The sequence below is a fragment of the Panthera tigris genome, chromosome E1 (genome assembly GCF_018350195.1).
Source record: "Panthera tigris isolate Pti1 chromosome E1, P.tigris_Pti1_mat1.1, whole genome shotgun sequence".
Classification (NCBI taxonomy): Eukaryota; Metazoa; Chordata; class Mammalia; order Carnivora; family Felidae; genus Panthera; species Panthera tigris.
The window spans coordinates 55,781,824-55,807,365 of record NC_056673.1 but is presented as its reverse complement, the minus strand read 5'-3'; the positions used below and the strand labels follow the sequence as shown (position 1 = coordinate 55,807,365).

Sequence of the window (25,542 nt, the reverse complement as noted above, 5' to 3'; positions counted from 1 at the left end):
CAAGAAAAACACTGGAAAACTCAGGAAATACAGCACTTTTATTTACTGTTCTTAAAGCCAGAGGCAAACAACATAAGCATATCCTAAGTATATTGTCTTATATACTTAGTACTTATATAAGTACTTAGAACAGCCACACACATCCCAGACGTTCCCTGGGATCAGGAAAATGTCCTCTCTCTTCCCGTTAAACTGGGACTCTTAACTGGTATGCAACTCTTCCCCCAAACATTTTAAAGCCAAAAAGACCGGCAGGGGGCACCCCTTCCCTTTTTGGGGGGGGGGGGCGTTGTCTGGCTCTGCCTCGCCGCCACATGGGGGCAGGCTTCCTCCTCATCTCAGCAGCTGTTCCTGCGGCAGGGGGCCCAACCTCTAACATACCCCCTGCGCACGGAGCTCCGGTGCCCCCGTCTTGAACCGATACTGTCAAACCCAACAAACAACACTGGAACTCGTTAACCTGCGGGCAGGACTAACCCAAACTCCGCTCTCTGGCAGCCGATGCCAAATTCCTCAGAACTTTGCTCTCTCCCAGATAGGTCCTCTTTCTTGGGACATGGGTGGGGGAGGCAGCTGGGGCAGCAGCGGAGAGAGGCTCCGAGGCGGAGGACCTCACACCCTCTCAGCGGCAGAAACGCTCCACCACATACTGCGGGGGGGCCGGGGAGGTCTCAGCGGACAAGAAGTACGGATGTGCGAGGGCGGCCTTGGCGGAGATCCGCCGGCTGGGGTCGTACTGCAGGAGTTGCTGTGGAGGAAGGAGGAGAAAAGAGATCGAGCACTGGGCCGGGCCGGGCCCCTGAGAGGAGTTACCCTCGGGCCCTAGGGGGCGGGCCCCAAACCCGGGAGCAGCTGCCTTCAAGCCATCTCCCAGCTCGCAAGCCAGTTCTGGATGCTCTCGGAATCTGGGGACAAAGAATGAGTTCTGGTCCGGCCCTGGGAAACCTTCCCCGCCTCCTGCGGACTAGAGGCTGAGACCATCTGTCTTCTCCCTGCCTGAGGTTCCCAGGCCTCAGCCCGTGTCTGGTTGAGACAGACTTCTATGTATGGAGAAGGCGAGGGCCCAAGCTGTCCAGGGCGCGTGCTTGAGGGCGGGGCAGGAAGTAGGAGTCCCTGAGCCCGGCGAGGCTGCGGACAGACCCCTTGCCTAGGAGTAATCCAGATGGAATGCTAAGCGACTTGGCTGGAGGTCTATGCCGTCCTGCTGGCAGACCTACGCAGGCCTCTGGAAAGGTGAAAATCCGGCCCTGCCTTCCTCTGGCCCAACAACCAGACGAAAGAGACAAACGTGGCCCCAAATCTTTGTGGGCGAGAAGAGGTGGTTCTACCTGGGGCCTCCCGAGCAGCCTGGCCTGGGCCCAGCCCAGTGGGTCAGGATGGTACAACAGGACAGGTGAGTGAAGGCTGTGTGGCAGGGGCCCAGACGGCAGGGAACAGCCAGGTGCAGAGAGTAACCACCATGGCAGGAGGCGTGCTCCCTGCCGGGGAGAGCTTACAGAGAAAGGGCAGGTATCACAGCATAAAAACAAAGCTAACTAACTAGAAGATCGGAGTTTTAAAAGGAAACACAAACACTCGACTCCTCAGGGGAGGGGGTCTCCGGATTGAACAATCAGTATGTGCAGGGTCTGGGACAATCAGGGGTCAGAAAAGAGACTCAGAAGGAGGTGAGGTGACACAAGGGGCTGGCTGACAAAGAGGACACTTGTGGTGGGAGCAGCAGCCTTTCTGGCCCTCCCCTGCCCCCCACCTGTACCTACCATGAGCAGGTCCTTGCCCTCTGGTTCCAGGCCGGGCACAATCTCCTCCAACCCCTTCCTGGTCCACTTGGGGAAACTGCCCTTATAGTCGGGCAGCTGGGTGACTCCTGGCCACATGGCTTCACTGGGCGTCCCCAGGGTCCGAAAGATCCGAAAGAGCTGGTCAATCTCAGAGTCACCAGGAAACAGGGCTCTACGGGTCACCTGCAACGAGGGAGACGGGGTGTGGGGTCCACTCCCTTGTCATACAGAATCCAACACCAGATAAGATATCCTTCCCGGGGCTGTGCTGAGAATCCCGACCTTTTCTGCAATGAGCTCCGCTTCCTTAGTCCCGCAACCAGGCCCAAACACCCCTTAATCCACCTCTAATGGGTGCATCAGTGTCGCACTGTCCCCCCCCCTCCCCCGCTGCCCCCAGCAGCACCCTGCCTGTAGCCCCCCCCGTGGCCATGTCTGTCCCTCTTTACCATCTCGGCAAAGATGCAGCCAATGCTCCAGACATCCACAGCCGTGGAATAGAACTTGCTGCCCAAGAGGATCTCAGGGGCGCGATACCAAAGTGTCACCACCTGTGGGAGCAAGAAAACGGCATCATGCAGGCTGGCTGAGTGTTCAGGTGACATCCCTTCAGCCGTCCTCTCCCCCGGGGCCCGCGGAACCTCGTGGGTGTAGGTGCGTAGGGGCACCCCGAAGGCTCGAGCCAGTCCGAAGTCGGCCAGCTTGATGGCACCCAACTCATTGATGAGCAGATTCTGGGGCTTCAGGTCTCGGTGGATGACCCGATGAGAGTGGCAGAAACTCACCCCCTGCAGCAGCTGGAAGAGGTAGCTCTGCAACAGGGAGCGAGGAAGGGGCCGGATGAGCGGAAGTGGGGCTGGCCGAGGGGGGCGTTCGCTGGCCTTCCCCGCCCTTCCCTCGCTACCTTGACCAAGTGCAGGGGGAGCTCGGAGGCCGGCGTGGAGTCCATGTACTTCTTTAGGTCCTGGCTGAGGAACTCAAACACCAGGTAAAGCTTCTTCTCGCTGTGCACCACATCCAGCAGCCTGGCCGGGGTCCACCAGTCACAACACGGCTCCCGGCTGGACGGAGACGGGCCCAGCCTCCCCGCCTCCTTCCCCACCTCACCTGACGATGTTGGGGTGCTTCAGCTCTTTGAGCAGGGAGATCTCCCTGATGGCAGTGCTTGGGACTCCCTCAGTTTCCCTACGGGAAAGGAGGGTACGGCAGTGGAGGCAGGGAGCCAAGAAGGGTGCTTCTGCCCCGGCGGGGAGTCACCTGTGTGTTCCGTATTCCAGAAGGATGGCCCGGCCCCCAGCGACGGGGCGCTGCGGTCCTCATGAGGCACACACTAGCACCACCAGGGGCCCCGGGCGAAGCGTGGAGGGAACGAGGAGGGCTGCACCTCTGCGCCTGCCCCCCCTGCTGTAACTGGGCACACTCCGAAGTGCACCCTGAGGTGTGGGACGGACGGGGGTCACCCCTGGGGCTGATGTGTCCCGGGGCCCTCCGGGCACTCACAAATCCAGCCTGATCTTCTTGAGGGCCACGAGCTGCCCCGTCTCCTTGTTCTTGGCCTTATACACCACCCCGTAGGTGCCCTCTCCGATCTTCTCTACCTTCTGGAACACATCCATAGCCGCAGAGCTGCCCAGGAAACAGAGGGCGCCTGGGGCATTCACTGGCACACCCAGCGCCCCCGCTGCCCCTCCAGCCCCCCCGGAACACCTAGGCCAGCCCCTGCCTGGGCCCAGGTCCGCCTCTGCCCCACTCAGCCCCAGAGAACACATCCGCAGCGCAGGCCTCCCCCAACCCAGCCAGGAAGGTGCCCAGCTACGGAGCGCAGGAGGGCCCAAACTTCTCAGCGGAGCTCCCGCCTCTGCCCTGCCAAGCCCCAGGTTCTGGGGGCGAAGGCTACCCAGAAGGGTGGCCTGAGGGGCCGGGGTAGAGGTCAGGGCGGCTCGGGGCAGAGGTCAGGGGTCCGGAAGGGTTTCTGAAGCCACAGTCGTGCTCTAGGCCGCAAGGCCAGGGTGAGGGGCTGGGCCTCAACTGTCTGGGGACGCTCAGCCTCCTGTGAGGGCAGAACCTCGGTGGGGACAGCCCCCCTGCATCCCGGGACCCCCACCCGAGCCCTGGGGACCCCCAGCACCACCCCCCTGGTAACCCCAGCCCAGAATTCACCAGAAACCCTGTGCTCCTGGAGCTTCACTGCTAACAGGCTGCCGGCTCCCCGGCTCCCCCTCCTGGTCCCCGCCGGCGCTGCACCACGTGCACACAACACAAGGTCTCCCCCCACTGGGGTTTTTATTCATGAGGACTTTCCAGAACCCTCCATATTCCCACTCGAGGCTCGGGCCCCAGCACCCCACAGTGCAGCCTCCCACAGGGTGTCTGGAACAATCCAAATTAGCAACCCCGCCCCACCCCCACCCCCACCCCTTCTCTCCAGCTCCAGACAAAGGCTGTCACTCCTGGGGAAGGTCCTGCGTCTTCCCTGCAGTGGCTCTGGCATCTCCAGGGGGCTTGGCTTCAGGGAAGGTTTCGGGGGGACAGCTGTCAGGCACTGTCGCTTGCTGCTGGCTGCCGTCCCTCTCCTGCTGGTACCTCCTCTGCTCCCGGACGGCTTGTTCTAACAAGGGCAGATTCATTCCTTCCACACAGGTCAGCACCCGGGCCTTCACCACGGAGCCTCCGTCTGAAAGACACAAGCACAAGGCACTGGCAGTGGCTGACACATGGGTCACCTTACGGATGCATGCCAGCTGTTTCCCCCGGCCTTGCTCTCAGGACTGAATTTTAACAGGATGAGTTGGAGGGATGGCGCGTGGAGTCCCCGTAATTTTCCTTCTAGGGCTTCAGAACTGTGGCCCTGCCACAGCACAATTGGCACATGTCTGGAACTGGGGGGAGAGCCTGAAAATCCCACTTCTGCATGGCGGAAGGGCCAGATCGAGGTACCCTCTACTTCCCTCCTTTGTTGTCTTTTTTTTTTTTTTTTTTTAAAGTAGGCTCCACTTGTCGCCTTCTTAGTGCAGTGGGCAGCGCGTCAGTCTCATAAAGTAGGCTCCACGCCCCACGTGGAGCCCAACGTGGGGCTCGAACTCAGGACCCTGAGATCAAGTGCTGAGCCGAGATCAAGATTCAGATGCTTTACCGACTAAGCCACCCAGGTGCCCCTCCTTTGTCGTCTTAATTCCTGCCACCTGCTCTGTAGGTCCCAAGTGCCTGGGGTTGAAGAGGGTCTCAATCACCATCCCCCTAGTCTAGACCGCTTTCTTTCTTTCTTTTTTTTTCTTTTACTTTCTTTTCTTTTTTTTTTTTTTTTTTCTTTAAGTAGGCTCTACTCTCAATATGGGGCTTGAACTCACAACTCCGAGATCAAGAATTGCACACTCTACTGACTGAGCCAGCCAGGTACCCCTAGACGATTTAAAAAAAACATTTTTTTTTAATGTTTATTTATTTTTGAGGCAGAGAGAGAGAGAGACAGTGCTAGCAGGAGAGGAGCAGACAGAGAGGGAGACACAGAATCCGAAACAAGCTCCAGGCTCTGAGCTGTCAGCACAGAGTCCGACACGGGGCTCAAACCCACGAACCGCGAGATCATGACCTGAGCCAAAGTGGGATGCTTAACGGGCTGAGCCACCCAGGCGCCCCCTGGACCGCTTTTTTGATTTAACATAGCCTGGGGGCACAATTCAGAATGTTGGACTGTCTAGATTCCAGCCTTCAGCACCGGCAGATAAACTTGTTTGGAACAGGAGGCTGCCTGTGTGTCCTCAGCTTCCACTGGTCCCAGTGCGGGGCTGCAGACAGGGCACAGCCTGGAGAGCAGTGGCCGTGTGGCACCGTCCGGATCTCTGCATCGCTGTAGATGGTTGATTCTCATCACTCGGCCACTTCAGGAATAGCTGGGTGACGGATACCGAGGAGTCAAACAGGATACCTGGCAAACGTCACTTGGCACCGAAAGGCTAGAGCTTTTCTTGGGACACGTGTAGCCCCACACAGGTGTCACAGAGCAGCTGCCCACGTTCGGGGTGACACGGGACAAGCAAGAACAAAATCACAGCTCTCGTTTGCAATTAAAACCACCTGTACGAAGATTTTCTTAGTTATCTGACTTGATTTCGCAGGACTTTCCTTACGTGATGCCTATCAGCCCTTCCCTCCCGCCAGCCTGGGGAAACGCTCCCTTCTCTATTTACTTTGAGGAACACGTTTCTCCCTGTGAATGAAAAATGTTATTAAACATGGAGGTGACCTTTAGAAAGATGGTTACCACAAGGGACAAACTGGGTCAGTCCATCAGTCCATCTGTGTCAGTCCGTCTGCAGAAGGTCTCTGTAACTGGGATTGAAAGCATTTGAAGAAATGCTGTAGGGAGGGGAGAGCGGCGTTTACACACAAGACGGCCAAGGAGAGAGTCATTTAGGGGAAGTTCTTGGAAGTTTAACGAACCCAGAGCAACAGAGCCTGGATGAAGACAACGTTGGAATGCAGTGGGTAGAGGCGTGGGTTGGAGAGAAGGAAGGGGTGATATGAAGAACAGACCTTCTTTCTTTTAAGTGTATTTATTTGGGGAGAGAGAGAGAGAGAGTGAGCCTGAGCAGGGGAGGGGCAGAGAGAGAATTCCAAGCAGGCTCTGCGCTCTGTGGGGCTCGAACCCGTGCACCATGAGATCATGACCTGAGCTGAAATCAAGAGTCGGGTGCTTAACTGACGGAGCCACCCAGGCGCCCCCAAAACAGACCTGCTTTTAGGACGTTTGCCCAGAGAAGGAGGGCCACAGCGAGGTAGGGACACAGAAGAGGACACTATTATTAAAAAATTTTTTTTTAATTTTACGTTTATTTAGTTTTGATAGAGACCGAGCACAAGTGGGGGAGGGGCAGAGGGAGAAGGAGACAGAACCGGAAGCAGGCTCCAGGCGCCGAGCTGTCAGCACAGAGCCCGACGTGGGGCTCGAACCCACGAACCGCGAGATCACGACCTGAACCGAAGTCACGCTTAACCGACTGAGCCACCCAGGCGCCCCAGGACACTATTATTTTAATATACAAGAAGCTTGAGGGATTTATGTGTTGAGAAGGAAGAAGCAGTGGGAACAGGATAAGGACTCAGTTGGGAGAGCAAAGTCCCCACGGAAGGGCAGGCTGTGCGTCACAGCACAGGGGCTGAGCCGCACGGAGGTCGGACCCTTCTCTCTCCCAGACGAGACGCAAGGAGCATCTGGTGGGTGTGGACGCAGGTCATTTAAGATTTCACCCGGGACATAGGAGGCAAGGTCATCTGCCGAAAGCATGGAGGTGATGAAGCAGATGTGTGACAGGTGAGTGGCTGAGAAGATGTTGTGAACCACGGGAGGGTGGGTTGACTGGGACACGCAGAAGGCCCGGTGCGGCAGGACACCTTGAAACCATCATGCTGGGAATCCACAGAGCATGTGAACCTTCTCCATCAACAGGTGGGACCCGAGAGGGCGAAGGTCGGGGGTTGATCGGGCCACTGTGATAGAAACGAGGGCGTGAAAGTTCTGCCAGCAAAGGGGCTGCCCTCAGAGTGAGGTGGGGCTAGAGGAGGGGAAAGCAAAGGGCAGAGAAGGTGGGAGAAAAAGGAAGGAGTGTCTCAGGTCCACAGGTCCTGCGGGGCGCTGCAGAGGAGAGAGCAGCAGACAGGTAGGTACGAGGTCGCAAGGCCGCAGTTTCAGGTGGCAGAGATGCGGCCATGGGACGCAGAGGTGGGGCAAGAGGCGCCTGCAGGCAGGACCGGTTGGCCGCAGAGAAGGATAAGGATTCACAACGGCAGACCTGAGGAGCCAGCTGGCTGCTGGCACCTCTCCGGGTCTGGTGGCGGCAGTGACCTGGGAAGCTGACCAGGTGCCACTTGGGGACAGGAGGAGAGCTGTTGTCCTGGGGAAGAGCCAGGTTTCAGGCAAGTCCCATCGAAGGTGAGAGCATAAAAAGGAGTCTTTCAGGGAGGGGGGAAGGTTTTAGAGAACACGACAGGAAGGCTTGTAAGGGAACAACAGTCAGCTGGAAGAAAACCAGGCAGGTGGGGTTTATGGGATTTATGGCGAGGGCCCTAGGGCAGCCCTCTCGCTGTAGGCAAGGTCACCTGCAGCCTAGGAAGTCTAGGGACTCTGGAGCAGCACTGGGGGAAAGCCTACATCCCCAAACCTCAATCCCTGGGCAGGAAGTCCTTGAGCCCTTAGATGGTGCCCAAGGAACGTGTCACAGCCAGCAGGTTTCTGACATAGCTTCGCCTTTTTGTGCCTCTTGGCTAGCTGTGTGCACAAATTTCAGAAAGTGACCTTAAGTGGCCTCTTTTCTGTCATCAGAACTGCTAAGCTTGCCACAGGGCATTGTCTTGTGTCTAGATGACCTTTGTGCCCCAAAGGACTTGGAATCTGGCTGGGACAGGACATACGGAGGAGATCTGAAAGCAGCCACACAGGAGCACCTTGGTCTATGTGGATCAGTGGCCACCTCCAGGTTCAGCCCACACTCTGCCCCTCCCCCCCCATTGTTGTCTTTCCTCCCGTGTCAGTTGCCAATGATGAGCATGTGCTATTCAGAAATTAGAAATTTGGGGGAAACTTAAAAAAATTTTTTTCTGATGTTTATTAATTTTTGAGAGAGACCGAGTGTGAGTGGGGGAGGGGCAGAGACAGAGGGAGACACAGAATCCGAAGCAGGTTCCAGGCTCTGAGCTGTCAGCACAGAGTCCGACGTGGGGCTCGAACTCCCGAACCATGAGATCATGACCTGAGCTGAAGTTGGACGTTTAACCGACTGAGCCACCCGGGGGGGGGGGGCCTCTGAAACATTTTTTTAAGAAAGAAAAAAATAGACTGTGATGAAAGTAAGGAGAAGCAGTAACGTAGCCAGAGCCTAGGGAGACTGCTGCTTGATCTGAGGCTTGATTATTCAGGTTCAGTTTTGGGGAGCGGGGGCGCAAAGACACTTGAGAGTGGTGCTGTCTGTGCTTTCAAAGTGAGTCACGGCGCAGGTGCAACACTGATCAATCCACTTCCGCGGTGTCTGGCTTATCGGGCGGGTGTGGGTGCTGCTGGCTGACTCCGGCTTTGCAATGTTCCAGTCATTCATGGAACAATGGGATCAGCCAGTGATAAGATCGATCTTTGCCTAGATTCATTATTTCATCAGGGCTTTCAAAGAGGTGCCTCTCGAAGTTTCTTGCATTTATTGACTGTGATTCCTATCTAAAGAACCTTTCCTTCTCTTCGACCCTGTGCTGTCCCTGAACTACCGTCAGGAAAAGGCAGGACGGAGAAGGTTTAACGTAACCAGGAGGAAGCAATTGGCCAATTCCAGACCCGAGTTCTCTAATAAATGGCATTTAAAAAAAGATGGGGCACCTAGGTGGCTCAGTCAGTTGAGCGTCCGACTTTGGCTCAGGTCATGAGCCGCGAGGCAGTTCATGAGTTCGAGCCCCGTGTCGGGCTCTGTGCTGACACCTCAGAGCCTGGAGCCTGCTTCGGATTCTGTGTCTCCCTCTCTCACTACCCCTCTCCCACTCTCTCTCTCTCTCTTTCAAAAATTAAAAAAAAAGATAAAGAAAAAAAAAAGAAACCACAAATATTACAAGAGACTTGGGGTATGTAACCCAAGTCTTTATGCCATATATAGACTTGGGATCTTGATCTGAACTAACCAATTTTTTAAACAGCCATGGAGGGGCACCTGGGTGGCTTAGTCGGTTAAAGCATCTGACTTTGGCTCAGATCAAGATGTCATGGTTCATGAGTTTAAGCCACGCACGGGGCTCTTCACTCTCAGCGGGGAGCTGGCTTCATATCCTCCGTCTCTGTCTGTCTCTGTCTCTCTCTCTCTCTTAAAAAAAAAAAAAAAAAAAGCCATGGCGAGGAGGAGAGTGAACACGGACAAATGTATTCTATTGTATCCAGAAGAGTCAATTTGTTGGAGTACGACTGTGGTAATGTTAGAGACCTGCGAGGTGTTTCCGGACACCAATAAAACAAATAAGTAAATGCAGGCAGTGGAGACTCAGGAACCGTACGTAGACTATGGATCCCGGCCGAGTCTGGGTGATGGGTACAGACAGGGAGGCCCATTCTACCATTCCACTTGCGCACATTTGATTTGAAAATATTAAATTAAAAAAATTACATGGGTTGAACTTGCACAGGTTTTTTCCCATTTTTCTTCCCACAAGTAATTCTGAACATCCACGCCAGGTCCTGCTCTCATCCTGGCCTGCCGTCCTAAGCTTCAACCCCTCTCTGTATTGGCAAGCAGGCCTTAGCACCCCAGACTCTGTGCGGTGGGCTCCCGAGAGCTCCCAGGATTCACTGCAGGGCTGGGGGTACAGGAGAAAGCCTCAGGTGACCTGGGGCTGCAGTCAAAGTAGAAATCATTTGTGCAAAAGCCCGTCGTACCCATTCGCAGCCCCCTCCTGATGCCTCTCTCAAATCAACAGGAGGGCAGGAACTCTGTGAGCTCCAAGGCTTGAGCCTGAATAAAGATGAACTATTATGAAATCAAAGATAATTAAACATGAACATTAACATTTCTTCTAGTACATTTCATCCAGGGTTAAAAACCACCCTGACTTTTATTTTTTTTTTTTTTAATTTTTTTTAAAATTTTTTTTTTTTTCAACGTTTTTTATTTATTTTTGGGACAGAGAGAGACAGAGCATGAACGGGGGAGGGGCAGAGAGAGAGGGAGACACAGAATCGGAAACAGGCTCCAGGCTCCGAGCCATCAGCCCAGAGCCCGACGCGGGGCTCGAACTCACGGACCGCGAGATCGTGACCTGGCTGAAGTCGGATGCTTAACCGACTGCGCCACCCAGGCGCCCCTTAAACCACCCTGACTTTTAGAAAGGACGTTGGTGATGTAAAGCAAGAAACATATGTGTTTGTATCCTCTGATACAGCAATTCTATGTTCAGGAAACTACCCTGAGGCAATAATCAGAAAGTGGACAGAGATTAGTGCCGAAGGGTATTAAGTGTGGCATTTTTAATATATCTCAATGTAGACAATTTTTTTTTTTTTAACATTTTTACCCTCTGGCTATAAAAGCATACATTTTCGGGGCACCTGGGTGACTTAGTCAGTTAAGTCTCTGACTCTTTTATTTAAAAATTTTTTTGAAATGTTTATTTTTGAGGGAGAGAGACACAGTGTGAGTGGGTTAGGGGCAGAGAGAGGGATACAACATCTGAAGCAGGCTCCAGGCTCTGAACTGTCAGCACAGAGCCCGATGGGGGGGCTCGAGCTCATGAACAGTGAGGTCATGACCTGAGCTAAAGTTGGATGCTTAACCAACTAAGCCACCCAGGTGCCCCCGACTCTTGATTTCAGCTCAGGTCATTATCTCGAAGTTCGCGGGTTTGAGCCCTGCATCAGGCTCTGTGCTGACATCGCAGAGCCTGCTTGGGATTCTCTCTCTTTCTCTGCCTTTCTCATGCTCTCTCTCTCTCTTTCTCTCTCTCTCAAAATAATCAATTAAAAACATTTTTAAGGAAAGATTTAAAAAAAGCAATATGTTTTCACTGTAAAATGCTAATAAAAATACAAAGAATCCCACAATCCCACCACCAGAAATAACTTCTATTAACATTTCAGTGAATAATCTTTCATATACATAGACGTATGCAAAAAAAATGTATATTAGGGGTGCCTGGCTGGCTTAGTTGGGATAGTAGGTGACTCTTGATCTCAGGGTTGTAAGTTCGAGCCTCACGTTGGATATAGAGATTACTTAAAAACAAAATCTTAAAAAATGTGATCTTACAATACATACTGTTTTGTAAACTGCTTTTTCTTTTTTTCTTTTTTTTTAATTTATTTTAAATTTTTTTTAAATGTTTATTTAGTTTTGAGACAGAGAGAGACAGAGCATGACTGGGGGAGGGTCAGAGAGGGAGACACAGAATCCGAAGCAGGCTCCAGGCTCTGAGCTGTCAGCACAGAGCCCGACACAGGACTTGAACTCACGGACCATGAGATCATGACCTGAGCCGAAGTCGGACACTCAGCCAACTGAGCCACCCAGGCGCCCCTGTAAACTGCTTTTTCTTAGTAAGATATTATGAACATATCTTCATGTCAACTGATAAAGATTTACAACACCATTAAAAAAAATTTTTTTTTAATGTTTATTCATTTCTGAGAGGTAGAGACAGAGCATGAGTAGGGGAGGGGCAGAGAGAGGGAGACTCGGAATCTGAAGCAGGCTCCAGGCTCTGAGCTGTCAGCACAGAACCTAACGTGGGGCTCGAACTCACAAACTGTGAGATCATGATCTGAGCTGAGCTCAGACGCTTAACCGACTGAGCCACCCAGGTGCCCCTACAACACCATTTTTAATGGCTGCATAACATCCCACTGACTGAATATATACTATAATTTCTTTAACCAGTCAACGTACAGTATTTTTGTAAGAGCAAAAAACGGAAACAATATACACGTGCAATGGTCGTGTGACTCAAGGTACATATAAAATATTATATGGCTATAAAACACTATGTCTACACAAACTTTTAAAACCTGGGGAAATGTTTACAATGTAGATGAAGCCAAAATAACCAGATACAACATTACATAGTATGATATCAACTGTGTAAAGGAAGATGACACAGGAATGGCCAGAGAGCGAAGCAAAGAATTCATTCAAGTACCTAGGTTTTAAACAACAACCTTCGGCACGTCTGAGTGGCTCTGTCGGTCGAGCGTCCAACTTCAGCTCAGGTCATGATCTCGCGGTCTGTGAGTCTGAGCCCCACATCAGCCTCTGTGCTGACAGCACAGATGCTCTGTCCCCCTCTCTCTGCCCCTCCCCTGCTCTTGTTCACACACACGCACGCTCTCTCGCGCTCTCTCTCCCTTTCAGAAATAAACATTAAAAAAAAAAAAGAGCAACCTTCGACTCTTGATGCCTGGGAGAGATTCTCCCAGGTTGCTGATACTCCTTCCCTTCTATTTCTCTCACCCTGACTTCTTGGCCTGTTATTCTAACCCCATCCTCTCTGAGCCTTGGTTTTCTCACCTGTGAAACGGCAACAGTTAAGACTCAGTTGAAGACCGGTGGGCAGATTCACAAAGATTTAAGCAAACTATCCAGTACCAGGCCTAGCACATGGTACGCCTTCGGAAATTAATGGGTTCTCTCCTCTCTCACTTCCGTTTCCCACGAGTCCTTGAACTTGTGGGCTGGTTTAGAAGGAAAGTTAACCCCAGTGAGGGACTCTTGTTGGGTCAGAAGCCAGGCCCCATCCTGACTGAAGACTGTCCCACTCGGGACCCACAGGGAAAAGAGTGTGTGAGGCCACGACTCACCCTGGTGCTCGAGCTCCCCAAGGACAAGATACATGGAGTCCACCTGGGCTTGGAACGGCTCTACCAACTTGGTACACACCAGGATCTGGTGCTCGTCAGATCCATGCTGAGCCCTCAGGGTGACTCGGGACTGAGCCACGTCATAGAGGCACAACCTGCAGGTCAGGAAAAGTGTGATCATTTGTATCCACACACAGAACAAACACGAAAAGCTCAAAAGGTGCCGGGAGCCCCATAAATCCAGGGGACTCCGGTCAGAGATATAAAAATGGCAGCAACAAGTCAGAAAATCGTTTTCAGTCTACATTGTTACGATACAAATTCTATGCACTAAAAGGCATTTGTTTAAAGAGTGTTGAGAAAAGCATACACTTATATAACCACCACCCCAATTAAGATTCGCCACATTTCAGGGTGCTTTGGCACATTTCTATCAGCCCCAAAAGTTCCCTTGTGCCACTCTGAAATCAATCTCCCCATCTCCCATCCCAGGCAACCCACTGATCTGCCTTTGGTCTCTACAGATGAATTTTTCTACTCAAGCACCTCATAGAAATAGAATCAGAACAATATGTATTCTTTTGTGTCTAGCTTCTTTCGGTCAGCATAATGGTTTTGAGATTCATTTATGCTGTTGGGTAAATCAGTGGTTTATTCCTTTTATTGCTCAGTAGGACACCATTGAAATTCTTAAAAATAATTTGTTTGGGGTGCCTGGGTGGCTCAGTCAATTGAGCGTCGAACTGTTGATTTCAGCTCAGGTCATGATCCCTGGGTCATGGGATAAAGTGTGGAGCCTGCTTAAGATTTCTCTCTCTCTCTCTCTCTCTCTCTCTCTCTCTCTCTCTCTGCCCTTCTCCCACCTGCATGCATATGCGCTCTCTCTCTCCCTCTCTTAAAAAAAAAAATGTGTAGGGGCACCTGGGCGGCTCAGTTGGTTAAGTGTCTGACTTCGGCTCAGGTCATGATCTGGCAAGCCTCATGGGTTCAAGCCCCGCATGGGGCTCTGTGCTGACAGCTCAGAGCCTGGATCCTGCTTCGGATTCTGTGTCTCCCTCTCTCTCTGCCCCTCCCCTACTCGTGCTGTGTGTCTCTCTCTCTCAAAAATAAATAATCATAAAAAAAAAAAAAAAAGAAACTGCCAAACTGTTTTCCAAAATGGTTGTGCCATTTTGCACCCCACCCGTAACATCTGAGGATTCTAGTCACTCCGAATCCTTGCCAGTACTTGGTATGGTCAGTCTTTTTAATTTTAGCCATTCTACTGGGCATGAAAATACCATATCATTGTGGTTTTAATTTGCATCTCCCTGGTGACTAATGACGTTGAGCATCTTTTCATGTGCTTATTGTCCATTTGAGTGTATATACATAGATATTTTTTAATCGTCATATGCAAAATTGTTCACTTATTTGTAGGACTGCTAATTGTTATGTATATCTGCTTTTAGGAAGTGCTTCTTCAAGCCTTTTGCCCTCCTCTGTTTGAACACTCTACAACATACGGTCTTCCCCTCCAGTTTTACTTAGGTATAACTGCCATACAATAAACAATACATACTTAAGGGACAAAATCTGACATTGGACATCGTACACACTTGAGAATGAAGACAGGAACATATCATTTTCATCACCCTGAAAAGTTCTCTTGCCTTTTTGTAATCCTCCTACGTGCCACACCCAGGGAACTTCCGCAGGCAACCGGTCTCCTGTTTTCCACTACGGATTACTTTGCATTTTCTAGACTTTTATATAAAAGGAGTCATACAACATGTAACTTTGCGGGGGGGGCCTGGTTTCCTTACTTCAGCATATTTATTTTGAGATTCATCCGTATCAGTGCACGTGACAATAGTTCACTCCATTTTTCTTCTGAGTAGGATCCCATTGTGTGGATACACCACGATTTATTTATTCACTCAAATGGACATCCGGGATGCTTCTGGTTTCTGGCCATTACAAAGAAAGCTGCTATAAACTGTGCACAAGGGGCGTGTGGGTGGCTCAGTAGGTTAAGCGAGCGGCTTCGGTTCAGGTCATGATCTCGTGGTCCGTGAGTTCGAGCCCCGCGTCGGGCTCTGTGCTGACAGCTCGGAGCCTGGAGCCTGCTTGAGATTCTGTGTCTCCCTCTCTCTCTGCCCCTCCCCTGCTCATGCTCTGTCTCTCTGTCTCTCTCAAAAATAAATAAAACATTTTAAAAAATTAAAATATTGCGCACAAATCTTGGTGCAGACATGTTTTCATTTCTCTTGAGTAAATGCCTAGGAGTAGAATAGCTGGATCATGATAGATATATGTTCATACACACACACACACACACACATATATGTGTATATATATGTATATATATATACATATATATAAATATAAATACATATATATATATTTTTTAATTTAAGTAATCTCTTATACACAATGTGGGGCTCGAACTCATAACCCTGAGATCATAAGAGTTTCATGCTCTATGGACTCAGCCAGTTAGGCACCGCATGAGATACATGTTTACCTTTTAAATCTTTTTTCTTTCTTTCTCTTTCTTTCTTTCTTTCTTTTCTTTCTTTCTTTCTTTCTTTCTTTCTTTCTTTTACTTTAAAGAGAGAGAGAGAGAGAGAGAGAAAATCTCAAGCAGGCTTCACACTCGGTGCAGAGCCCTAAGCGGGGCTCGATCCCATGACCCCGGGATCATGACCTGAGCTGAAATCAAAGAGTCAGACGCTCAGCCAACTGAGCCACTTAGGAGCCCCTGTGTAGCTTTTAAAGAAACTGCCAAACTGTTTTCCAAAACAGTTGTACCATTTTACATTCCTACCAGGAGTGTGTACAGGAGTTCCAGCATTTGGTTTTGTTAGTCTTTTTTAAATTTTTTTAATAGTTTATTTATTTTTGAGAGAGCACGAGAGAGCAGGGGAGGGGCAGAGAGAAGCGGGGGAGAGAGAGGGAATCCCAAGCAGGCTCCACACTGTCGTTAAACAGCCCGATGTGGGTCTTGAACTCAGGAACCATGAGATCGTGACCTGAGCCGAAATCAAGAGTTGGACTCTTAACCAACTGAGTCACCCAGGTATCCCCATGTTATTAGTCTTTTTAAGTTTAGCCACTCTAGTGAGTGTATAGGAGCATCTCATTGGTTTTTCTTAAATATATTTTTAAGTTTATTCACTTGTTTTGGGAGAGAGAGAGAGAGAGAGAGAGAGAGAGAGAGAGAATGCCAAGCAGGCTCCACACTGTTGGTGCCAAGCCCAATGCAGGGCTCAAACTCATGAGCCTTGAGATTATGACCTGACCTGAAATCAAGAGTCAGATACTTGGGGCACCTAGATGGCTCAGTCAGTTAAGTGTCCAACTCTTGATTTCAGCTCAGGCTGTGATCTCACAGTCCGTGAGTTTAAGCCCTGCATCAGGCTCTGCACTGATAGTGTGGGGCCTTCCCAGGATTCTCTCTCTCCCTCTCTCTCTCGCCCTCCCCTGCTTGCTCTCTCTCTCAAAATAGAAAGAAAGAAAGAAAGAAAGAAAGAAAGAAAGAAAGAAAGAAAGAAAGAAAGAGAGAAAGACAGACATCCCTTTAAAAATAAAGTCAGATGCTTAACTGATTGAGCCACCCAGGCGCCCTTCATCGTGGGTTTTAATTTGCATTTCCCTAATGACTAATGACGCTATACACGTTGTGCGAACACACACCCATTCTCATATTCATGTACGTACATACACGTGAAAACATGTCAAGTAATCACCAAAAGGTTAGCAGTGGCTGTCCAGACAGTAAGTGGCATTACATGTCTTTTTGCTTGTTTTCTTTATACTTTTAGGGACTGTCTACATTTTGTACAATGAAAACATACTAGTTTTTTAGCATTTAGGGGCGCCTGGGTGGCTCAGTCGGTTGAGTGTCCGACTTCGGCTCAGGTCATGATCTCACGGCTCGGGGGTTCGAGCCCCGCATCGGGCTCTGTGCTGACAGCTCAGAGCCTGGAGCCTGCTTCGGATTCTGTCTCCCTTTCTCTCTGCCCCTTCCCTGCTTGCTCTCTATCTCTCCCTCTCTCAAAATAAACAAACAAACAAACATTAAAAAATTAAAAGAATAAAATAACTAAACAAGGGGCGCCTGGTTGGCTCAGTCAGGGAAGCATACAACTCTTGATGTTGAAGTCGTGAGTCAAATAAAACTTCTAAAAACATCAAAAAAATTACTAGACAAAATTATAATAAAACTATTTTAATTAGTTTTTTTCTGTTGGGGGTGGGGGTGACGAATTGAAACATTCCCCCGACTATGTGAAAAAAACCATTCTGACCTTCCGAATGTTCTCAGTGTGCCCCCGTCGGGAACTTGGCCAGCACTGACTTCCCAGGGGAAGTAATAGATCCCAGGTTTGGGTAGCATCTCAAAGAGCAGAGGTGGATTTTTGAAGATTCCTGACAAACCAAGCAGAACACAAGACTGAGATTAGCAGGTTCCTGAGACCAGCCACACAGGAAAGGCTAGTTCCAGTGGGTAGCAGTTTAATAAAAAACAAAATATTTCGGGGTGCCCGGGTGGCTCAGTCGGTTGAGTTTCTGACTTCAGCTCAGGTCATGATTATACAGTTCGTGGGTCTGAGCCCCACCTTGGGCTCTGTGCTACACCTCGGAGCCTGGAGCCTGCCTCGGATTCGGTGCCTCCCTCTGTCTCTGCCCCTCCCCCGCCCACACTCTGTCTCTGTCTCTCTCAAAAATAAATAAACATTAAAAAAAAAATTTATAAAAAAAAAAACCTGTAGGGGCACCTGGGTGGCTCAGTTGGTTAAGCGTCCAACTCTTGTTATCAGCTCACTTCTGGATCTCAGGGTCTCGAGTTCGAGCTCCACGTTGGGCTCAGTGCTGGGAGTGGAGCCTACTGGAAAAAAAAAAAAACAAAACAGCAACCCTGTAAAGATAGTACATCCTACCCAGTTTTCCCTCTAATTAACATCTTACATTAGTATGACACATTTGCCACTATTAATGAATCTATATCAATATGTTATTAACAACTCAACAACATACTTTATTTGGATTTCCTTAGTTTTTTCCCTGATGTCCCTTTTCTGTTCCACAGTCCCTTCCGGAATGCCGCATTACATTCAGTTGTTAGGTCTCTTTAGACTCTTCTAGGCTGTGATAATTTCTCAGACTCTCCTTGCCTTTTGACCTTGAGAATTTTGAGGTATTTTGTACTATGATCTTCAGTTTCGGTTTTGTCTAATGTCTTTCTCATGGTTACACTAGGGTTACGAGTTTTTGTTAGTAATTTCAAAAAGAGAAAGAGAAGGGGCACCTGGGTGGCTCAGTCGGTTAAGTGTCCGACTTCAGCTCAGGTCATGATCTCACGGTTCATGAGTTTGAGCCCCGCATGGGGGCTCTGTGCTGACGGCTCAGAGCCTGGAGCCTGCTTGGGATTCTGTGTCTCCCTTTCTCTCTGCCCCTCCCCCACACATGCTCTGTCTCTGTCACTCAAAAATAAATAAAAAAATTTAAAAAGAGAAAGAAAAGACCAGTTATATAAGTGATGTAATAATGATACTACGGACATTCAGCCGGCTTCTTAGGATGACACATTATATGCGTTTGCACGGCAAGATCTCCAAGATCTATCATTAGGAAAAAAAGTAAGGAGCAGGCGTTTACATCTAATATGTACATTTGCATATGTGAGAGCAAAAGAACACTCCAGAGTTCAACGACACAAGGACCATGAGGATTAATGACAAAGGAATCCTGAAGGTGACAGCTTCAGCTATTTGACAGGATGCGCCAATGGACATATAAACAAAGAAATTTGTAATTATATCATCCCCAGTAAGATTCTTGGAAAAACCAGAGGACACAGCTTTAGCGCAGAAGTTTATGTTACCTAGAAACTTGCACAATTGGTTTCAGGACCTCTAACGTGGGGCTCATCAGGAGTGTTGTTGGTCAATGTTCTAAGGTCATTTCAAGACAGTGTCATTTCAAGCAGCACGGGGCAACTGGCCAAGGCCCCATCCTATTTTGCCCTAAGTGCCGATGTTCTAATCACTGTGACCAGGGAGCAGAGCCGTTCCTGTCCCCAGAAATGAGAGAGCCCCCTAATCATCTCTGGCATGAGAGAGAAGCAAAAAAACAAACCAAAAAAAAAAAAAAACAAAAAAACAAAAGTCAGCTGTAAGGGGAAAATGTTGTGGTTTCTGTTTTGGAATAATGGGGACAATTCTGTCCACTCTAGCAAAATGGTGAAAACTTTGAATCTTTTGTAAAAAGTAATTTTTCCGCTCTCAGACACCACATATACTGTAAGCTGTAAGTAACCACATCACTAAATTTATTATTATTTTTTGAATTATCATACAGTGGAATTGACTCTGGGGAGGTGGCATGCACTTTTGTAAATTTTAACCTCATTGATTTTTTTTCGAACAAAAGTTGCTATGTGTTTATTAAGACATGTCTGTTAATTTACAAAGCACAGCGGGCTCACCAAATCATTATCTATGTATCATCAGACATTCAAGAGTTTCTGAGTAGGTATGTCAGGACTGGCTTTTCTTGTGGCTCAGCAGGATTTCAAATAATGCCTTTAGAAGTCTGAGTACTGGTATAACCTATACTTCCGAGCCTTCCCTTTTCATTGATTGCCCAAGGCACAATATCCACTTCTGGGAGAAAATTCCATGGTATGAACAAGAGAAATATTCTTCTTCTTCTTCTTTTTTAAAAAACAACTGGGAAATTAGAAAATACCATACGGGAAGGATGGGAAGGATAGTGACCCAGTGTGACTGCTTCTTCCTTTTTTTTCTGAAGCAATTGCTAAGATTTCTGCAGTAGGACTGAAGGACAGAGAGGTAACACCCAAAACCAAGATCATTACAGCTTTTATCAGCTTTGGGTTTCCTTCTAGGGGATAAGAATCTTGATCGTATATGTTTACTACTCCACAATTGGAAGAGATCCCCGGTTTATTATAAAAAGATAAGAGTCAGGGACAGCCAGATGGAAGAGAGGTGTGGAGCAAGGTATGTGGGAAGGGGCGTGATGCTCCCATGTTGTCTCAGAGCACCACACCGTCCCCCACCTGGGCTTGATCACCAACCCTGACTCATAAGTGTTTGTAAAGTTACAGTTCTTTGTTAGCTTATATTGCACAACGAACCTTCAACTTTAAAGTTCAAATTGCATCAGGTTGTTTGAACTTTGGCCTCAGAAGATTCTATCACATGGGGATTGCTACAAATTTTAAATGTAACCTCAACGAAGTGAATTTTACAAAAACAAAATAAAAGGATTGTGTACCGTGTCTTTAAAAGTTTTGCAATCACCAGAGTAAAAATGTATTCAGAGAAGAATCATCAATGAATGTTACATGTACTGGGTAAGAGTCCGATGAGGAACAGGCTATTTACCTGGTCTCAACAGATCTGCCCAAAGATTACCTATTAATTACAAACAGAAAAATGATCTACTTCACGGTAAAGGAACTTAGCAAATATGACCTTACTGTACCGCCTGAGGTACAGTACTCAGACACATTGTTTTGTACTCAGGAACAGTACTCAGACACTGAGGCACTCAGACACATTGTTTTGTGATATTTCTTAAAAAAAATTTTTTTTAAATGTTTTATTTATTCTTGAGAGAGAGAGAGAGAGAGAGAGAGACAAAGTGTGAGCAGGGGAGGGGCAGAGAGAGAGGGAGACACAGAATCTGAAACAGGCTCCAGGCTCTGAGCTGTCAGCACAGAGCCCGACATGGGGCTTGAACTCACAAGCTGTGAGATCATGACCTGACCCGAAGTCAGCTGCTTTACCGACTGAGCCACCCAGGCACCGCTGTTTTGTGATATTTCTACAAAAAAAATGCATAACCTGAATCTAATCATGAAGAAATATCAGACTTCTGAATTGAGGGACATTCTACAGAATAAATGGCTTATATATTTCAAACACGTCAGTCACAGAAGACAAAGAAATTGCTCCAGTTAAAAGAGATTAAAGAGGGGCGCCTGGGTGGCGCAGTCGGTTAAGCGTCCGACTTCAGCCAGGTCACGATCTCGCGGTCCGTGAGTTCGAGCCCCGCGTCAGGCTCTGGGCTGATGGCTCGGAGCCTGGAGCCTGTTTCCGATTCTGTGTCTCCCTCTCTCTCTGACCCTCCCCCGTTCATGCTCTGTCTCTCTCTGTCCCAAAATAAAAAAAAAAAACAAAAAAAAAAACGTTGAAAAAAAAAGAGATTAAAGAGACACGTCACCTGTTAGGGGGTAAAATGTGTCCCCTCAAAAAGGTATATTGGAATTCTAACTCCTAATACCTCAGAATATGACCTTATTTGGAGACAGGGACTTCACAGAGGTAATCAAGTTAAAATGAGATCGTTAGGATGGGCTCTAATCTGGTGTCTTTATAGTTGGGGAGAGGTGGACACAGACATGCACACAGGGAGGCGGCCACGTGAAGATGGAAACAGAGGTCAGAGTGATGTGCACAGAGATCAAGGAACACCAAGGACTGCCAGCAAACTATCAGAAGCCGAGAGAGGCATGGAGCAGACTCTCCCTCACAGCCTCAGAAGGATCCAAAGCTGTCTACATCTTGATCTTGGACTTCTGATCTCCAGAATTATAAGACAATAAATGTCTGTTCTTTAAGGCACCCCGTGTGTGGTACTTTGTTGCAGCCCTAGAAAACTAATACAACGGAATAGAATTCATGATCCTGGATTGATCTTGGTTGCAGGAGAAAAGTATGATGAAGGACATAACTGCACAATTGTAAACCCATGAAAAGGTTTGTAGATTATAGTCTTGTACCAATAGTATTGTATTTCCATTGTATTTCCTTGATTTGATAATTACTGTTCTCCTGTTCTCGTGGTCCATTTAGATGGGTCCTGGGAAGGAGAGGAAATAGACACAGGTAGGTGATGTTTTAACCAGAACCGAGTCCTGTGGCTCTAATATCACCTCCAGGTCACACCCCCATCTTCCATCGGCTCAAGCCCAGTACTCGCTCTTGAGGTCTCCCTTTTCTCATGGTCTCATCCTACCCGTCACAAATTTCTGTCAATTCTACCTCAAAATACACATTGAATCTATGCACCTGACTCCAACCAAGCCACCCCAGTCCAAGCTTACATCAGCTTTATCACTAGTCTCTTTGTTTCCACTATTTTCCTTCTGCTCACTCTCTTCATAACAGCCAGAGTGATATTTTAAAATGGAAAATATGCCACAGGGAGTCTTTTTTTTTTTTTTGCCAGAATCTCAAGTCTGAATCTCACAATGCCTCTAGATACAACCAACAGCTTACAGAGAACATCAAAGATATCCAGAGATGGTAAAAATCCAGGTTGTGGGAAGTTCAATGTGAAAAATGACCTAGCTTTTCCAACAAATTGTAAAAAAAAAAAAAAAAAAAAAGTCGTATAGTGGAAACCTGTACATTAAGAGGCTTAAGATTCTTATCCCAACCAACTGCAACACGTAAACTTTGTCTGGACCCTGGTTTGAACAAACTAACTGTAGACAATTTTTTTTGTAATTGTTTTTTATTTTATTATTAAAAAAAAATTTTTTTTAATGTTTATTTATTCTTGAGACAGAGAGAGACAGAGCATGAGCAGGGGAGGAGCAGAGAGAGAGGGGGAGACACAGAATCCGAAGCAGGCTCCAGGCTCTGAGCTGTCAGCACAGAGCCCGACGTGGTGCCCAAACTCATCAACCACGAGATCATGACCTGAGTTGAAGTCAGATGCTTAACTGACTGAACCACCCAGGTGCCCCTACTGTAGATAGTTTTTTAAGAAACATTTGAATTGATTGCAATGATGACAAGAAATTTGTGCTAATATTTCCAAGTGTGATAATGATATTAGGATCATGTTAAAAATAGTTTAAAGATACATCCTAAAAGTATTTATAGGTGATAGGATATTGAATTTACTTAAAATTAATGTGGTAGGGAAGTGGATGGAATTATAGTGGAAAATTATTGGACCTGGGGGAAAAGTATATGGGGTTTGTTGTATTATTCCTTCTACCTTTGTACGTTTGAACATTTCCACAACAAAGTGTTTAAAAATGTAAATCAGATCACATAACCCCAATGAAAATCTACTAAAAGCTTCCTATTATAAACTCCTGTTAAAATTGAAGATCTTGGGGCATCTAGGTGGCTAAGAGTCAGTTGTCGGGCTCTTGATTTTGGCTGTCATGACCCCAGGGTCGTAGGATCGAGTCTTTCATCAGGATCCTTGCTGAGCAGTGAGCCTGCTTAAGATTCTCAATCTCTGTCTCTCTCTCTCTCCCCCGCTGCCCTTTGCCCCCACTCCCACTCTGTCTCCAAAAAATCAATAAAGTAAAAAATTGAAAGTCTTTTTGTTGGCCCACAATGCCACATGGGGTTGGCACCTGGCCTACCTTTCTGCCCTTGTTTACCACCACACCTCCTCTAGCTCGCCCTCAGGACCTGCACACTTGCTTTTCCTCAGACTTGAGCGGTCTTCCCCAGACCTTCACGTAACTGGTTTTCTTTCCTTACTTTGGCCCCACCTCATCCTCCTCTTCCTCGGCGAGGCCTTCCCTGTCGACCTTCTCCAAATTCTCATTCTCCACCACCCCCAGTCACTCTATCCCCTTAGCTTCATTTTATTTTCTTTCATTCCAGTTTACTGAATAATACAATTTCAAACAGTGGGATTTGTTTACTTGTTTAATGCCTCTGTCTCCCACTAGATGACCAGTTCCAGGAGGGCAGGGTTTCCTCTATTCCTCAGTCTCTCCTGTGCCTAACACAGCATCTGGTACAGTATTAAATATTTACTGAACAGGTGAATGTATTCATGAAGAAAAGACCATCTACCTCCACACTCAGCCTGGACACAGAGAACCCAAACCACATCTTACTGCCTACATTAACGGGACTTTAGCTTCCATTAGCACTTTTTTTTTTTTTCCTTTAAATACTTTTCCTGAATGTCCAGCCTATGCAAATGCTTTGACCATCAATAGCCAGTTTGCCCGCTGAGATGATCGGAATTCTCTTGCCTTGATGTTTCCACCATTTTTCCACTGTCGCGCATCAGTTCTTACCCGACCCTGAAGTGAACGACATGCCTTAAACCAAACTTCCAACTCACCATAAATTCTGGCCTTACCTTCTCCTGAGGCCCTGCCAAAGCTCTGCCAAGGAGCGCTCTCCCTTACCTGAGTAAGCCAAACTAAATAATAGTTTAATGTCTGGGGGCATTAAAAACGTAGCAACAGTGGCTAGTCCTGGTGTATGGGGAACTGAGACAAAAGGAAAGATCAGTAATAACTATCTTGCCTTTATCAATCTTGACTAGTGCTCCCTTAAATTGTGTCCCAAGGGGATGCTTCACTTACCTTAACCTATTCCCAGGATTACTACTAAAAACTGATGTAATAAGTAACAGAGAACGGAGTGCATAGTTTTAAAACCCAATGGATGAGTAGGTTGCTTCAAGTTACAAGGGTAAATTAGGGAGAGAGAAAGAAGGGGATGGTGTACTATGCTCGATCCTCATTTATCGTGGTATGAAGTCAAACGGTAACTAGAAGAAATCAGGAACTAGCATGTAAGTATTTTGTTTAGCAATTTTTTAGTAAGCAGAATTAAAAACACAATTGGTTGAAGGGGGCTGCCTCTGATGGGGAGCTTTCTCATTACAAATTCTCGGATACAGGTACCCTAAACGTGGGCAACTGTTACTTTGATGACGACGATGATAACTGGGCAAACAAAAAAGTCCGGATTCCAAGACCTCTAAACTGCCAGCTCGGTCACAATCTGGTCCACACCCACCCCACAGACAGGGAGCAGCGCCGGCAATCCCATACTCAGCTCCCCGAAGCTTCAGGCAGCAAGGATGCCATTATCTTAACACAAGATAACTGGAGTCTCTTCCCAGTGCGACTTTTGTTCTAGTCCCTTTTTCTTCCTCCAACCTGGAAGGGCTCGGAGAAATCCTACGACAACCCACCCCAACAACGTCGCACGGCCGACAGACTCAACCCCGCCCAGAACCTTGGGTCCACCTTCCCACCTCATTTCCGGGGAGGCCTTTGCACGCGGACCCGGAAGCGGCGGGACCGGCAACTGCTAAGGCGCAGGCGCACTCCTCCTCAGTCGCGTCGCCCCGCCCCTTCCCAACCCCGTCGCCAACCTGTCCGGGCGTCGCGGCGGCCCTAGGTTCCCTCTTTTCGCCCCGCGCGGTCACGTGACGAGGGAGGGGCGGGTTAGCGGGAGCTCCGCGCTTCTTCCTCCAGGGCGATTTCTGGCTCGTCTTCCGGGGTCCCCTTCCCTGGGGGCCGCCCTAGGACTTCCCTGGACGAGAGCGGGGGGCTCGTCCGCCCCCCTGCCGGCCGCGGTCACGGCGTCCACGCCGGCGCCGCCTCCGCCTGGGCCTCAGTCGGCGGAGCGCAGACGGGCGGCTGGAAAGGAA

General features: G+C 48.5%; 2 protein-coding genes across 6 annotated transcripts; both read right to left on the bottom strand.

The window, feature by feature from the left end:
* Positions 1–36: 36 nt before the first annotated feature.
* Positions 37–4,077, bottom strand: CDK3 (cyclin dependent kinase 3). 2 transcript variants are annotated; one of them, XM_042967837.1, is made up of 8 exons: positions 3,942–4,077; positions 3,282–3,407; positions 2,889–2,966; positions 2,686–2,806; positions 2,423–2,593; positions 2,231–2,332; positions 1,761–1,964; positions 37–748 (listed from the first exon to the last, which is right to left on the bottom strand). In XM_042967837.1, the coding sequence occupies exons 1-8, from the start codon at positions 4,070–4,072 to the stop codon at positions 623–625; spliced, it is 1,059 nt and encodes a 352-aa protein (XP_042823771.1). In that variant the 5' UTR covers positions 4,073–4,077; the 3' UTR covers positions 37–622. The 2 variants fall into 2 exon arrangements, with proteins under 2 accessions (XP_042823771.1, XP_015397136.2); XM_015541650.2 differs by lacking the exon at positions 3,942–4,077 and having other exon boundaries at positions 3,282–3,931.
* TEN1 (TEN1 subunit of CST complex) lies at positions 4,048–25,539 on the bottom strand. Of its 4 annotated transcripts, none has more exons than XM_015541651.2 (5): positions 25,264–25,539; positions 17,856–17,965; positions 17,385–17,505; positions 13,093–13,247; positions 4,048–4,455 (listed from the first exon to the last, which is right to left on the bottom strand). In XM_015541651.2, exons 3-5 carry the CDS (start codon positions 17,471–17,473, stop codon positions 4,226–4,228), a joined length of 474 nt encoding a protein of 157 aa, XP_015397137.1. In that variant the 5' UTR covers positions 17,474–17,505; positions 17,856–17,965; positions 25,264–25,539; the 3' UTR covers positions 4,048–4,225. The 4 variants fall into 4 exon arrangements, with proteins under 4 accessions (XP_015397137.1, XP_015397138.1, XP_007091336.1 ...); XM_015541652.2 differs by having other exon boundaries at positions 17,856–17,962; XM_007091274.2 differs by lacking the exon at positions 25,264–25,539 and adding an exon at positions 25,144–25,231.
* Positions 25,540–25,542: the final 3 nt, after the last annotated feature.

Bases quoted from the DNA above. Each gene is read 5' to 3' on its own strand.
- CDK3 (XM_015541650.2), bottom strand. From the start codon at position 3,550: ATGTGTTCTCTGGGGCTGAGTGGGGCAGAGGCGGACCTGGGCCCAGGC. The intron at 2,967-3,281 runs GTGAGTGCCCGG...CCTTTCCCGTAG, and splicing joins AAGAAGATCAGGCTGGATTT to GGAAACTGAGGGAGTCCCAA. The intron at 2,333-2,422 runs GTTCCGCGGGCC...TTGCTCCCACAG, and splicing joins TACGCACCTACACCCACGAG to GTGGTGACACTTTGGTATCG.
- TEN1 (XM_015541651.2), bottom strand. From the start codon at position 17,473: ATGCTACCCAAACCTGGGATCTATTACTTCCCCTGGGAAGTCAGTGCT. The intron at 13,248-17,384 runs GTCAGAATGGTT...CCTGACCTGCAG, and splicing joins ACACTGAGAACATTCGGAAG to GTTGTGCCTCTATGACGTGG. The intron at 4,456-13,092 runs GTGAGTCGTGGC...TGTGTCTTTCAG, and splicing joins TGGGGAGCTCGAGCACCAGG to ACGGAGGCTCCGTGGTGAAG.